The following is a 12,997-nucleotide window of genomic DNA, read 5'->3' as shown; positions in this document are numbered from 1 at the left end:
TTTCAAAAAGAGTATGTTTCCACAGCTGCAGCACAGCATGGCTGTGTGCAGCCCTGGAAAAGCATGCCAATATTACCAGGATGAAAATTTCTATTAATAAAAAGAATGAAAAAAGGAACATGAATACAGAATTTTCAATGTATGAAATGGAAGATTGGCATATGCAATGAAGCAGATTATATTGTGATTATTTCAGCCATTCTAATTTAAAATTAAATTATTTAAGAACTTGTCCCACATATATCCAAGTACTTACCACTGCCTAGTCTGAGAAGCAGTACATCCTGTAGCCGTCTGTTCAAGTCTCTGAGCTCCTTCATTTCTGACACTAATGTCCCATACTCCTTTAGCTTTTTTGCTTGCTGAACAAGCTGCCTTCTTGTTCGCTCAAGTTCTTGTTGAATGTGTCTCATTTCTTCCTGCTGCTGCTGATAGCTTCGCAGCAATTCTTCATAAAGAACTCGAGGAACTACAGCATCGTCCATATTGTTCATCCTTTCTGAAGTTTCCATAAATGTTGCTTCAGGACTGGAATTGCTACTGAGACTCATTCCATTTTGTTTCTCAAGGCGCGCAACAACTGCTTCAATGCTTTTGTGCGTACCTTCATTTTGTTTCCTTCCGTCTTGTCTCTGTGTGTTACAACAAACATTGTGTTAACATACAATACGTAGCATGCTACAGAGATCTATAGTTAATTAAAACAGGAATTCACCAGAGTCCTCAAGTAAACGATGTGCTTACAATGAACTATACTAAATATGAAGTCATTCTTTTTTATTGAACCATAATAATAATAAATAATCACAATCTTTTCAAGTTAGCACTTGGAGAAGGCAGGGCTGATGGTAACCCCAATTTGGGCTGCCTACCAAAGCTAGTCAAAAGTTGCAGACAATTGGCAGTGGGAATTCTCCACAATGCTCAGAGAGTCCTTAGTATGCTGAAGAGAATGGGAGCACACTGGTTTACATGAACTCCTTTGCAGGTTTGCAATTGTGCCTTTTGTATGAAATTTATTTTTTCAACACACAAACTAAGAAAGTTGTTAGCACCTAGATATTTTTCAACAACACTATTAACTGTTGAGTGCTCCCAGGGGAAAAAATAGGCATAGATATTGTGTTCTTTCATTCCATCAGCTGAAAACTATATTTTTCTTAGTGCACTGAGGTGACAAAACAGATTTGCTGAAGGTTAGCTAATAGTTCTCTGCAAAATTTCCTGGCAGTATGCATTTATGTAATGGTTAGTGTCAGACTAGGACTTGGGAGAGCACAGTTCAAATCCTCACTTAGCCATGAAGTTCACTGGGTGACCTTGGTCCAGTCACTGTTTCTCAACCCTACCTCACAGGGTTGTTGTGAGGGAAAAAATTGGGAGAAAGAAGCATGTATACCAGCTTGAGTTCCTTGGAGTAAAAGGTGGGAAATACATACATACAAACATACATACATACATACATACATACATACATACTTAAAAGAAATTTTTGTACGCTACTGGTGTGGCCACAACTTTCACACCATTAACCTAATTGGGGGGCATCAAAGCTCAAACCAAGTGACTGAGTGGAATAATTCCACAATATAACAAAATTATTAATGAAATAATTTCATTCGGCATCAGGCTATCCAGTACTGTGCAATAATCAGCCATATCTCAACTGAGGTAATGTCTCCAAGGCAAATTTATCTGCCCTTCCTTTGACTCTCAGTATTAGTACTTAAGCTTTCTTACAGCTACTTTGTGCCCCATTTTAGCATCAAGCAAAGCAGATGTGTAACTGAAATAGTTTGCTTTAAAATAATAACTGTTTTCATGATAAAACTACATTATTTTGGCTTAGGGCAACATTATAGAGAAACACTACATATGTAGCTAGTAAATGCAAAAATATCAAATAGCCCATGTTTTCATGTTGAATTCGAAGTTTATTTTAAATCATAACAAAATGAGAATGTGGCAATAAATGCAGAATAAAAACAATGTCAATATACTGTCACAATAGCACTAAAGAGTTTATCAGTATCGTAAATCATGGATGTATCAAATGTTAAATTTGTATTTGGATATAGTATGTGCATGAACAATAAACGGCACATTTTTATACATGTTAACAGTAATAGCCAGTGAACAGTTCTTGAGTGAGAAGCATGTCAGGGCTGCAAAATTTACTTTTCCTTATTTTCTAGTCATCACCAACAGAGATCTAAAATTCTGAAAGAAAACATACAGAAGACCAGCCTGAACTTAAATGAGAAATACTCAAGTATAACAAACTATACTCATACTTAGGGTTGCCCTACGTCTGGAATTTCCTGGACATATCCAGAACACTGCAGTCAGAATCCAGACGTAGAGCAACCCATACGATTTTCCTTTTAAAATAAGCTCAAAAACTTCATTTTTGCGATTTTTTTGGGGGAAAGCTCAACAACTTTTATGTCCAGTTTTTCACTGTATGAAATATGGGATCCCTGAGTATACTTGCAACATAAAAACAGCAAACCCGTTCAAAAGCCATTAGTGCACTTTTTTCTGAATGCCACACCTATTTTTAAAGAACATACAGCTCTGAACTTCAAATGTTTTCTGAAGACATATCTTTTTACACAAGTGTATACCAAACAATAGTGTTTTGTCTATTGTTTTAGAATTTTGTAACTTCTCTTGCAAGTTTAAAATGGGGGGGGGAGGGAGAGTTAGGGAGAGAGGAGGAGGAGGAGAGAGAGAGAGAGAGCGCGCGCGCGACTTGTCTTATTTCAAGTTTTGTAGTCCACTCTGGCAGTGCCTGCAGTAATGAAGAGTGGGTAACTGTTTTTGTAAAATAAAAATAAGAATGTAATTGTGAAGTATAAAATCCAGGATTTAACAAGGAGATCAGTTTCTGAAAAGGGTAGAAATTCCAGGTCTGAATTCCAATTAGCTATAGAATTTGAAGAATCATGCAAAATTCAAAACTGAAACATGCATCAACTGAAATGATTCTTCTACTGTTCCACAGTTGATCTTGTCACAACAAAAGGAAACCATGATGATGAGTCTAAGAAAATAGCAGGTGTGACTCCAAGTGCATGCAAATAGAAAGATATTGACAGCATATTAATTCTGAAAGATGAAGAGCCATAATTAACATTTTTGTCCGCTACTGAAAGCATTATCAGTTCTTTGAGATGGTCCAGTGTATTTAAGTTCAGGTATTTGCTCAAGTGCATTTCCAAAATTATTAACTATCTGCTGAATAATAAGTGTGCTGAATGCTTAAAGGAGTCAGTCCCTCCAGTCAAAAAGCCCAAATGCCAGAACATCCACTGATCTAATCAAAAGAAAAACAGTATTTTCTGATAATACACTGTTCTTCACTGCATCCAGAAATTCTCTGCCAATACTTTTAATAGGCCACAGGGGGAGAATTATTTGAAGGCAATCTTATCCTGTTATTTGGGGGTTGTTTTGAATCCTCTTGATAGTGCTCTAAAGTTCTCTGGTGAATCACAACATCTCTTGACTTTCTTGAAATGTTGCCCGGTTGATAATTTTATAGGAAATGGTGCAACAATATTCAATGGCACAGTTTATATCTAAGAACTACAGGATGTTCCTTTAATGGCGGTTGAGCTCGTTAGCACAATTTAGTGACGAGGTCTCAACTTTCAGCAAAATATAACTATACCTATATGGATTGTGGGCACAGTACAGTATGTGAAATAGTGCCACTGAGCAGCTGGTCATTCTCATCTTATTAAAATATTTGGAAAGGAGCACCAAACTACAATTCAGAGGAAAATGTTTCTCTTTTATGGCAAAAATAAAGAACCACTTTAGCAAACTTTACTGCGGGGAAGGATGAAAGTTTGCAGGCTATAGTCTACCATATTGCTGCATCAGTTTTCACTGACAACCAGAACTAAGATGCAACCATGACAAATGTGATATAAGGACAGTACTTCATGGGCATCAAGCACCTCAAACTTTTAAGAATACTATTTATGCAGAAAAGGTCATCATTATACCTGTCACACCAAATCAAGCTGCTTTTCTTAAACTTTTTATGTATAAGACCTTATTTTTTTTCACATCAAGATGTCCAAAATAAGAAATACAACATATCCTACATACCTAAGCTGTTGACAAAACTAATTTACAACTTAATCATAAAATAAGCAACAAAAACAACTGCTACAACAATGATGACAAAATAACTACCATAACTGTACATGAAACACATTATGGAGCAGTAATAAAATAATACAGCAGAATGCATAATACAGATGGAAAATAACCTTTTGCCTTAAAAGACAGGCAGATATTGGCTGGGTTCGAAAGTCACTCTAAATCAAGCAACATCTTACTGTGAACTTGCAGGCATTTGGACTCTGAGAGACGAGATTGCAGCAAGATCTTGACAAAACCGAGCCACTAAGCTATTTTCAAAACAGCTTGACAGCCTGGGTAACTGGGTGTGTTCCTCCCCATGTTGACTATAGCTAGCATTTATGAGAAAACATACCGTATTGGCCTGAATATAAGCCTCACTTTTCCCCCAAATTCCGACCGTGAAAAGTTAAAGTGCAGCTTATAAACGTGACCTTACGGTATGCAGTCAGGAGCGTGGGGCAAACAGTGGCAGGAGCGCAGCAAAGCTGCGCCTGCCCTGTGTGTAGTCCCCCGTCCTCTTCCCAAAGGCCGGGAAGGGAAAGAGTGAGGAAAGGGAAAAGCCGCTGGCAACGCAGTGTGGCTCCCCCCTCCCCCCAAGTATGCAGCCAGGAGCAGCAAGGAATGGAGTGGCTTATATTTGGGTATTCCCCCCCCCTCAATTTTAAAGGTGTGGCTTATATTCAGGTGCGGCTTATATTCAGGCCAATACGGTACTTGCCATACCTGGAGGTATAGCATTTCATAGCACACTGAATACTGTGTACTACAGCAACAAGCAAATGAACTAACTAGCATGGAACTTTCCATGTATTGCTATTGGATTATCCTACATATAGATTTAAGAAATGTGTGTGAGAGAATGAATGAGCAGCAACTGTTCCCATAATTCAGAAAAATACATATCTGGTGAGATTGCCTTTTGAGTTTGGTTGAAGGGAATCAAAATGTGCTTTCCTGGGCCTGGCATGTGGCAGTATTGGTGGCAATAAGATCGGAGACCTGGTTACTCCATGAAGTCCAATGTAAAAGCAGAATGTAAATACAGGGAACTTGCAACTTGGGCACATTTAACTTGTGCGCATTCAGCTTTATGTGCTTGGCAAACTTAAAAAATAAAAAATAAAAAGGGTGAGGGACGGGGACAGGCATTGAGGAAAAAATACACTGGCAATCTCACACGGTTTTGCCTTAGCATGAGCTATTCCCAGAAAGCTACCCAGCAGTAAATTAATAGTTGCTTGCATGTGTGCATCACATCATACCGATCTACAATTCTTATACATTGATCATATGGTGTGGTTATCATGCTTCTACCATTTTTACTTGTTAAACAAATAAAATAAACTTACACTGCAACATTAAAACACAAACAGTATGCCTGTGGCATACGCACGTAATAGCTTTTGTATATGCTGTTTCTCTATAACGTTGTCACTAAGCCAAACACCTATTCCCTGACTCTAGTGAAAACATTGGCAGTCATCATGAATCTAAAATAGTCAAAATGCGCATGAATATGCTCCCTATCTGATTTTCCTAGAATTAAAATGAAGTACACCTCCACAAGCAGGCTTGAGTACTGGTATGTATTGGCAAAGGAGAGCCAGGTAATGTTTTTTTCAGTATATAAAAGGCTGATTACTACACAGTACCTGGTAGCAGGCTAAAGAGGGAAAGCTTTGGCAAATAATATGACCCAGAACTATGTGTCCCACAAACCGTTTTATCACATAAGCAAAACCTGGAATACAAACATATATTAGACCATTTTTGCATGTCTGTTGTGTACTTTTTGTATGATGCTTCTTCAATGCATCACAGATCTCTTCATTTTGAGCATTTATTCACTCCATTTACTTTTAATCCAGATGAGTTCGAGAACTGTTTGTAGGGTACATGTCTTTAGATGCATCCTGACAAAAATCAGGAAGGAATTTTCCTGAGAACTTTTAGCTCAAGGTCAGTGTATTTCGTTACCTAAATCCACTGAGGAAAAAATAGTTTCCAGATGGTGAGACTAAAATCACTGAGCACATTTTCCTGCTCAGCCAGTCACTTAAAAAGACAAGCACACTGTGTATTGTTTTATGTTTCATAGTGATATTTTTATGTGACACTTTCAGTTTACCATGTGCTTCTTGTGAAGTAGGCTACTATAAGTTCCATCTAGCAACGAAAACATAGGATGAAGCCCCAAAGCTGTCACGGTAACCTCATCGATCACATGAATTTGGGTATCAGCACTTTTATTATCAATTCCTTCCCTAATGATCCCCAGCATGGAATTTGCCTTTCTCACAGCTGTTGTACACTGGGTCAGCATCTTCACTTAGCTACAGTGGTGCCCCGCAAGACGAATGCCTCGCAAGACGGAAAACTCGCTAGACAAAAGAGTTTTCCGTTTTGGAGGTGCTTCGCAAAACGAATTTCCTATGGGCTTGCTTTGCAAGACGAAAATGTCTTGCGAGTTCCTGCGGGTTTTTTTTCCTCCCCCCCCTTTTTCTAAGCCGCTAAGCCGCTTATCCGTAAGCCGATAAGCCGCTAAAAGCCACTAAAAGCCGCTAAAAGCGCTAATCCGTCAATGGGCTTGCTTCGCAAGACGGAAAAACCGCTAGACGAAGAGACTCGCAGAACGGATTCTTTTCGTCTTGCAAGGCACCACTGTATCTACTACAACTCCAAGGTTTCTCACTCCTGGTCATTCACCTCCAGTTCAGAGTATATATGTGGAATTACGCTTTTTTTTTGTCCCTACAGGCATCACCTTACACTAGTTTGCACTTAAATGCATTTGCCATTTTGCCACACTGGGTGAATACCCAGTCTGGAGAGGTCCTTTTGTAGCTCTTCGATGCTCCTTTAACAACCCTGAGTGGTTTAATATTTCCCACCCTCATGCACACTCTAAATCTGTTCTGGGGGATTCCCCCAACTCTCTAGAGCAGATTTGGCCACAGCATATTGAGGGAGGAGAGAGGGGAGAGGCCCGTTGCATGAGCGGAAATCGTTTTCTGATAGGATGAGGGAGTTGGATGTTCCCCTTCAATAGCAGAATGAATTATGTTGTATATATTTCATTGTGGGGTGTTTTTTTGTGTTAATATTAGACCTTTTAAATATCTAGAAAAGGCAGGTGCTGATACTCTCAAACCCATAAACACATGGATTATACATGTATCATACTTCATCCACAGGCCACACTTTAGAGAATGCCAGTCCACTATGAAGTTATTTGCTGGTGTTAACCAGTTAACACCAGTAACCAAAGGGAAGAAAAGGCAACCAGTGAAGGAGTTCTGCAACAGACATGAATGTGAAAGGGAAGTTTCTTTCATGAAGTGTCGTAAAACTTTCTTTTAAATTTACAACACAAAATGAGTAACAACGCTGAAAACTCATATTCACAAAACCCTGTAGCTGACCTTCAATTAAAAAACTAGCAAAACAACTCTTGAAACAGTGTCCAACAATGACTAAAGAAAGGAACTTGAGCAAATAGAATGAAAAAGCCCCATGCATTTACAAAAGAGACATTTAAAGCAATTCAGGAGTCTTGATCACATTCACACTCCCATCAGTCATAGCCAGTAATACAATGCTTGGTATGCTTTCCTTTAAGGTCTGAAGCCACAAAGTTTAAAAAAGAGCAACAAAAAAACTTCCAATACCTTACAGTGTCTAAGTTCCATATCTTCATCCCCATAATCTGTAATTTCTCCTATTTCTTCTAGGTGATTGAGAGAAAGCTTGGGGATTTTAATTTTCTTCTGCATCACACTGTTTTCAAGATCAGTTTTATCTTCTGTAAAATTTACATAAAAATAAAAATGGTCAAATTCATCAAACTTTTCATCAAACTTATCATTCAAATGCTGTATCACTGAGGCCAGACCACTTAAAGTTTCCCATGCTCGACTGTCTTCAGTGTGCAGTGGAATTCAATTGCTCCACAGACTCTAAACATTAACACCAAAATGAAGATTGCCACATATAATTCTACATTTTTTTAATTCTGTATTTTCCAAGACAGAAAAAATACAATCACCACATTTGTATTTGTGTTGTTTCATTTAAATGTATGAAAATTTTAAACTTCCTATTACAAAAGGACAATTCTTTTACCCAAAAAAAGAGGAAGAGGCAATGTTTAAAGAAGATATGCTGGCGTTCCTCCAGCATATATGCATTAAGAATACCTCTCCCCTATCTATCAGAACAGTTATAGCAAATTCCCAAGCAGCTGGCATACTGTGAAATGAAGTTCTTTCAGCACTGTTGACACCTGCAGCAGGTAGCAGCATAACTTACAAGAGTCAGGTGGAGAAAAACAGAGACCACTCTCCCAACATTACCACTATAGCATTGCTAAAAAAAAAGCTGTCACTGCCACTGTCACTTGCCCAGTTTGCTCTCTACATTAATGTACTAGTGCATAGTGCTCAAAAGCTCCCACAGCACTCTTCTTCTCCCCCGCTGCACTGTGGACAAAGCAAGCCAGAGTCTGGATTGTGATGTGTTTCCTCCAAACAAACCATGAACCGTAACTAAGGTTTGTAACTGGCTTACAGCTCATGGTTTGTTTGGAGGAAAAACCATGAGCCTAGGTTCAGATGACATGACAACACAGAATCTGGGTTGTTTTATCTGGCGTGTGGCAGCAGGAAGTGCAAGGGAAAGGTGCTGTGGGAATGTCTGTGCAGTGTGTATTACACTTTGGTTTAATGTGCCATACAAACTGAACCATTATCATCAACCTTTATTATGGTCCAGAGACCCAATAAATCGTTACAAAGCAATACACAATTCATACAGCCTACCTCCAGGTTAAACAAGCATTTCGTTCAGAATATAGGGATCATTGGTTCTTGCAACCACCAATAAAAACTTGGCCACTGCTAATGTTCTAGCATTTGTCCGGTCTTCCAATAGGAGGACGAGCCATTTCGTGAATATATAACAAACTGATAAATATCCGGGCAAGTGGGCTTGCTGTGGAAAGGAGTTAGACCTTGTTTTACTGTGCCCAATTCAAAATAAAACTGTCAAAATTTTCATTATATATAAATATGCCATTTCCTTTGCTCTGGCAAGATTAAGGAAAAGATTAAGTGGCAACAACAAGCAGCACTGTCCTTTCTGGATCCCAGGGACAGGGAGAGGCCTGAATGGGACCTTCCAATCCTATCTCTGTTTACTGCTTTTTGAAGCAGTGGCCACCACTGGAGTCCAGTGGCTTGAGAACCAAGACAGGAGTGTGCAGGTTTATTTGCAGAACTCTGGAGCCTTCAGGTGCAATTTCCAGGCAGACTGTTCAGAACCCCTATCACCCCTGATAGTTTCCTTCCTATACCTTTCATTTGTCACTCAGCTCCTGGCAAGCAACACATAATTTGGGACCAAGGCAGATATTATCAAGACATCCAAGAAATCAAACAGGGTTGATGTTTCTGCTTACTGAGATGCATAATCTCCTGCTGCTTTCTGCAAGATGGTTAATATATTTTCATTTGTTAATGCTTTTTTGTTCTCATGCTCTTTCAGCTTTTATCAAGGGATTATATTATCTATTGCTCTGCTGCTCTTGATTTTTGGATCAATTCTAATTATTATTTTTTTAATGGGCTGACTTTACTTGACAATGTTTTTATTGTATGCATCTTTGATCTTTCGAAAGGTGTCTAATAAATCTTGTAAAGAAAGGAAGTTTGCTTTGGTGTACCCCTGCAAATTTTAATATATTTACCTATGATTATTTCGTAATATATGAGTGAGACAAACTTAAAATTCTGATCAATATTTATCTGTAATTTCCTTTCTTCTATGTAAACCTAACTTTCCCACCCCACTCTCTCATTTTTAATCTCCTGCTCCTTATGACAACATCAATCTGATGACTCCTTTACATTTTTTCTCTGTGGAAATGAAAATGCGATTATCCAGACCTAGCAGTCAGACTGATGTGTTGTTAAAAATGGCAGACTTATAAAATGCACTAAGAAGAGGACTCTGAGGATTGCTGTTTAGAATTTTATTTCATCACTACTTCTTGCATCTGGCTTGGTATTTCTTATGACTATCTGCAGTTCATTTTAGCTTGTCTTGGTTCCCTTTTTTTTGCATCTTTTGTATGTATTTTCTTTACTCTGCCTCAGGCTACAATTTCACTAGTTGAGAGATCCATTTCTGTCTTTGACAAAAAGGAATTGCATTCATCTGTGTAACTCATACCTAATGAATGCTGTGCTCCTCATTAAACCCTGATTTACCTTTGTTTTCCTTTTCTGCACTGTCAACACTAACCATTTGTGAGCCCATTGAAAGCTGCTGCTTCAGGAAAATGAAACTAAGTACATACGGTACTAGCAGCATCCACATGGAAGTGTTTCAGAGAGCTTCATGGAATTTTTTCTTAGAATACAGTGTGTCCGTGCATGTTCTTTTCCTAATCAGCAACTCCTAAAGATATATTAAATCATGTGTTTACAGTATGTTGTGGAAAAACCAGCATCTCTTACAGCATAAACATTCTAACCTCACTTTATCAGTAATATAGCATCTTTTCTGCTTTGAAATTTGATGTTCACTAAACCAGCCTTCCCCAACTGGTGTCCTCCAGAAGTTTTGAACTAGAACTCCCATCACGCCTGATTAGTTGCAGCTGAAAGGGGGCTGTAAACCAAAACATCTGGAGGGCACCAGGTTGGGGGAAGGCTGCATTAGACTATATTAGGCATGGCATGTCTTGGAAAAATACTACTTAACTGGCAAAAAACTGGACAACCTTTCAGCTTCTGAATTTTAAAGAGAGTGTTGGAAGCTAATGCCCAATCTCCAGTCCTTGTTGTATCAACAAATACATTCTTGCAACACAGCATAGCTACATTCTATGACACAAAATAGGTTAGGTTTGAAATAAGTGTGTGACTACTTCTGCAAACCCACATAAGCCTTGGATGTGTTTCTCAAACACCAGGTAACCCTGGGTTTTGCAAGGAAAACTGCCTTTAAAAGAAAGAAAAATCAAGAGCAGTTTGTGATGAGGGAAGAGGAATATCTGTGGTTTAACAGTGGGGAGGTGGAGATAAACCCTGTTGACATGTCCAGTCCTGGCTTACGGATATAAGAAAAAAAAGGGTAATTCAAAATAGATTTATGAAAAAGACTTTAAATAAATATTAATAACATAATTCTCATTGACTGTCTATTGATCCTGAAAGCAAATAGTGATGAAGCAGAAGTGCAAGTCAGCTTTTTTACGCCTTGGATTGGTGTAAAAAGAGTTACTGGCTCACAAAATTTTCATGGACCTGTCTATCTATATGTAAAAGTGTCAGTCATGTTTTCAACAGCCGGAAAGGAAGGTAAAGAAATCCCTCAAATTTAAAGATTTCTTTGTCTGGGCACCTGGAAGCAGTTCTGACAGGCAAGCAACTATTGGGAGATTTTTGCAACATGGAGCACAAACCAAGGAAGTACAAGTATTCTGGGACCATATAAAGATCCTGCCAGTGTTAAAACTGACTTGTTTTATTTATTTTGGTTGCTTTGGATAATGTTGAAAGCAAAATGTTGTAAAGTAACATCAGAAGAAAGCAATGGCTCAATCTATATTATCGTTAACCAACCCATTCCCGTCAACACCTACTAAGCCTTACAAACAAACAAATTAAGAGAACCTGATATTAGAGAAAATGAAGCTGCAGAACATCATGGTCTACTGAACTTTAGAGAATTTTTAAGCTGGCTGTTACTATAACTGCTCAACAACGCCCTATTTTTCTTTGTCAGCTTCCCATGAACACTCCACACAGGGATGTTTCAAGAATCTGTTAGTGCTTGTAGCCTTCTTTGGTATCTGATAGCTCCTGAAATCCTTCTGAAACCCAAAGAAAATATTACTAATACTAAAAGAAGAAAACAGAAGGAAGCAGGTTCTCCATGTTCAATTAGATATGTGTGGATTCATGCACAGCCCAATACATGGCAAAGCAAAATAGACAGCTGATAATCAAGCTAGCATATTATCATAAAGCTGTCAAAAGCCGATAGGGCAATAGAATAACAAGCATGAAGTCAATTGTAACAGATAGATGATGAAGCAATCTCAAGACTTTACTATATACCAATTTTTACACAGAACAGCTTCAACATATCAGCTGGATGACATCAGCGAATCCAAACCTTGTAGGCTAGGAACTAGGGTTGGGAAGCTGTGGTCCTCCAGATGTTGTTGGACTACAATTCCAATTATAATAATGCAAAACCTGGCCTGCTGGATCATTCCAAAGACCCAACAAGTCAGTATTTTGTTCCCAGGTGCCTATGAAAGTCCACAAGCAGGACATTAGCACAATATTTCTCTCCCATTCATGTTACCCAGCAAGTTGTATTCAGAGGCATCCTGTGTCTGATTCGAAAGAGTTATAACAGCTGTGGTGTCTAGTAGCCAATGATAGTCTTATCCTGCATGAATATGTCTAAATTCATCCAAGTTGATCATCACTACATCTTGTAGTAGCAACTTCCATAATTTAACTCTGTGCTATACTTCCTCTTGTCTGTCCTGAATCTTGCACCATTCAGCTTCACTGAGTGACAACAATTCGTATATATATATATATATTTGGGGGGGGGGGGAGCTCCATATTCACTTTCTTCAAGCCATGCATGGTTTTTTTGACTATCATGTCCCCCTTTAGTCATCAAAACATTCCAATATTTCCCCTCAATAATTTTAGCTGTGGTTTTCTGGCTCTACACTTTTGAATGTGACAACCAGAACTAGATAAAGTATTCCAAGCACAGTTTTTACTATATATATGTATCAAGGCATATT

General features: G+C 38.5%; 1 protein-coding gene across 6 annotated transcripts in view; it reads right to left on the bottom strand.

The window, feature by feature from the left end:
• The window catches only part of BEND5 (BEN domain containing 5), a 694,656-nt gene that overhangs the window by 300,364 nt on the left and 381,295 nt on the right, over window positions 1–12,997 (bottom strand). For 3 of the 6 annotated variants that reach the window (XM_053392492.1, XM_053392491.1, XM_053392495.1), the window contains 2 exons: window positions 7,830–7,963; window positions 257–632 (listed from right to left, as the gene is read on the bottom strand). The exons of 2 other annotated variants lie outside the window; for them this stretch is intronic. In XM_053392492.1, the coding sequence (XP_053248467.1) occupies window positions 257–632; window positions 7,830–7,963 (510 nt within the window). The remainder of the gene's footprint in view (window positions 1–256; window positions 633–7,829; window positions 7,964–12,997) is intronic. One more of the 6 variants, XM_053392496.1, reaches the window with a different exon arrangement.

Source organism: Podarcis raffonei, chromosome 6 (assembly GCF_027172205.1).
Source record: "Podarcis raffonei isolate rPodRaf1 chromosome 6, rPodRaf1.pri, whole genome shotgun sequence".
NCBI classification, from domain to species: domain Eukaryota; kingdom Metazoa; phylum Chordata; class Lepidosauria; order Squamata; family Lacertidae; genus Podarcis; species Podarcis raffonei.
Note: the sequence above shows the minus strand (reverse complement) of the source record. Positions and strands in the feature narration are given on the sequence as shown.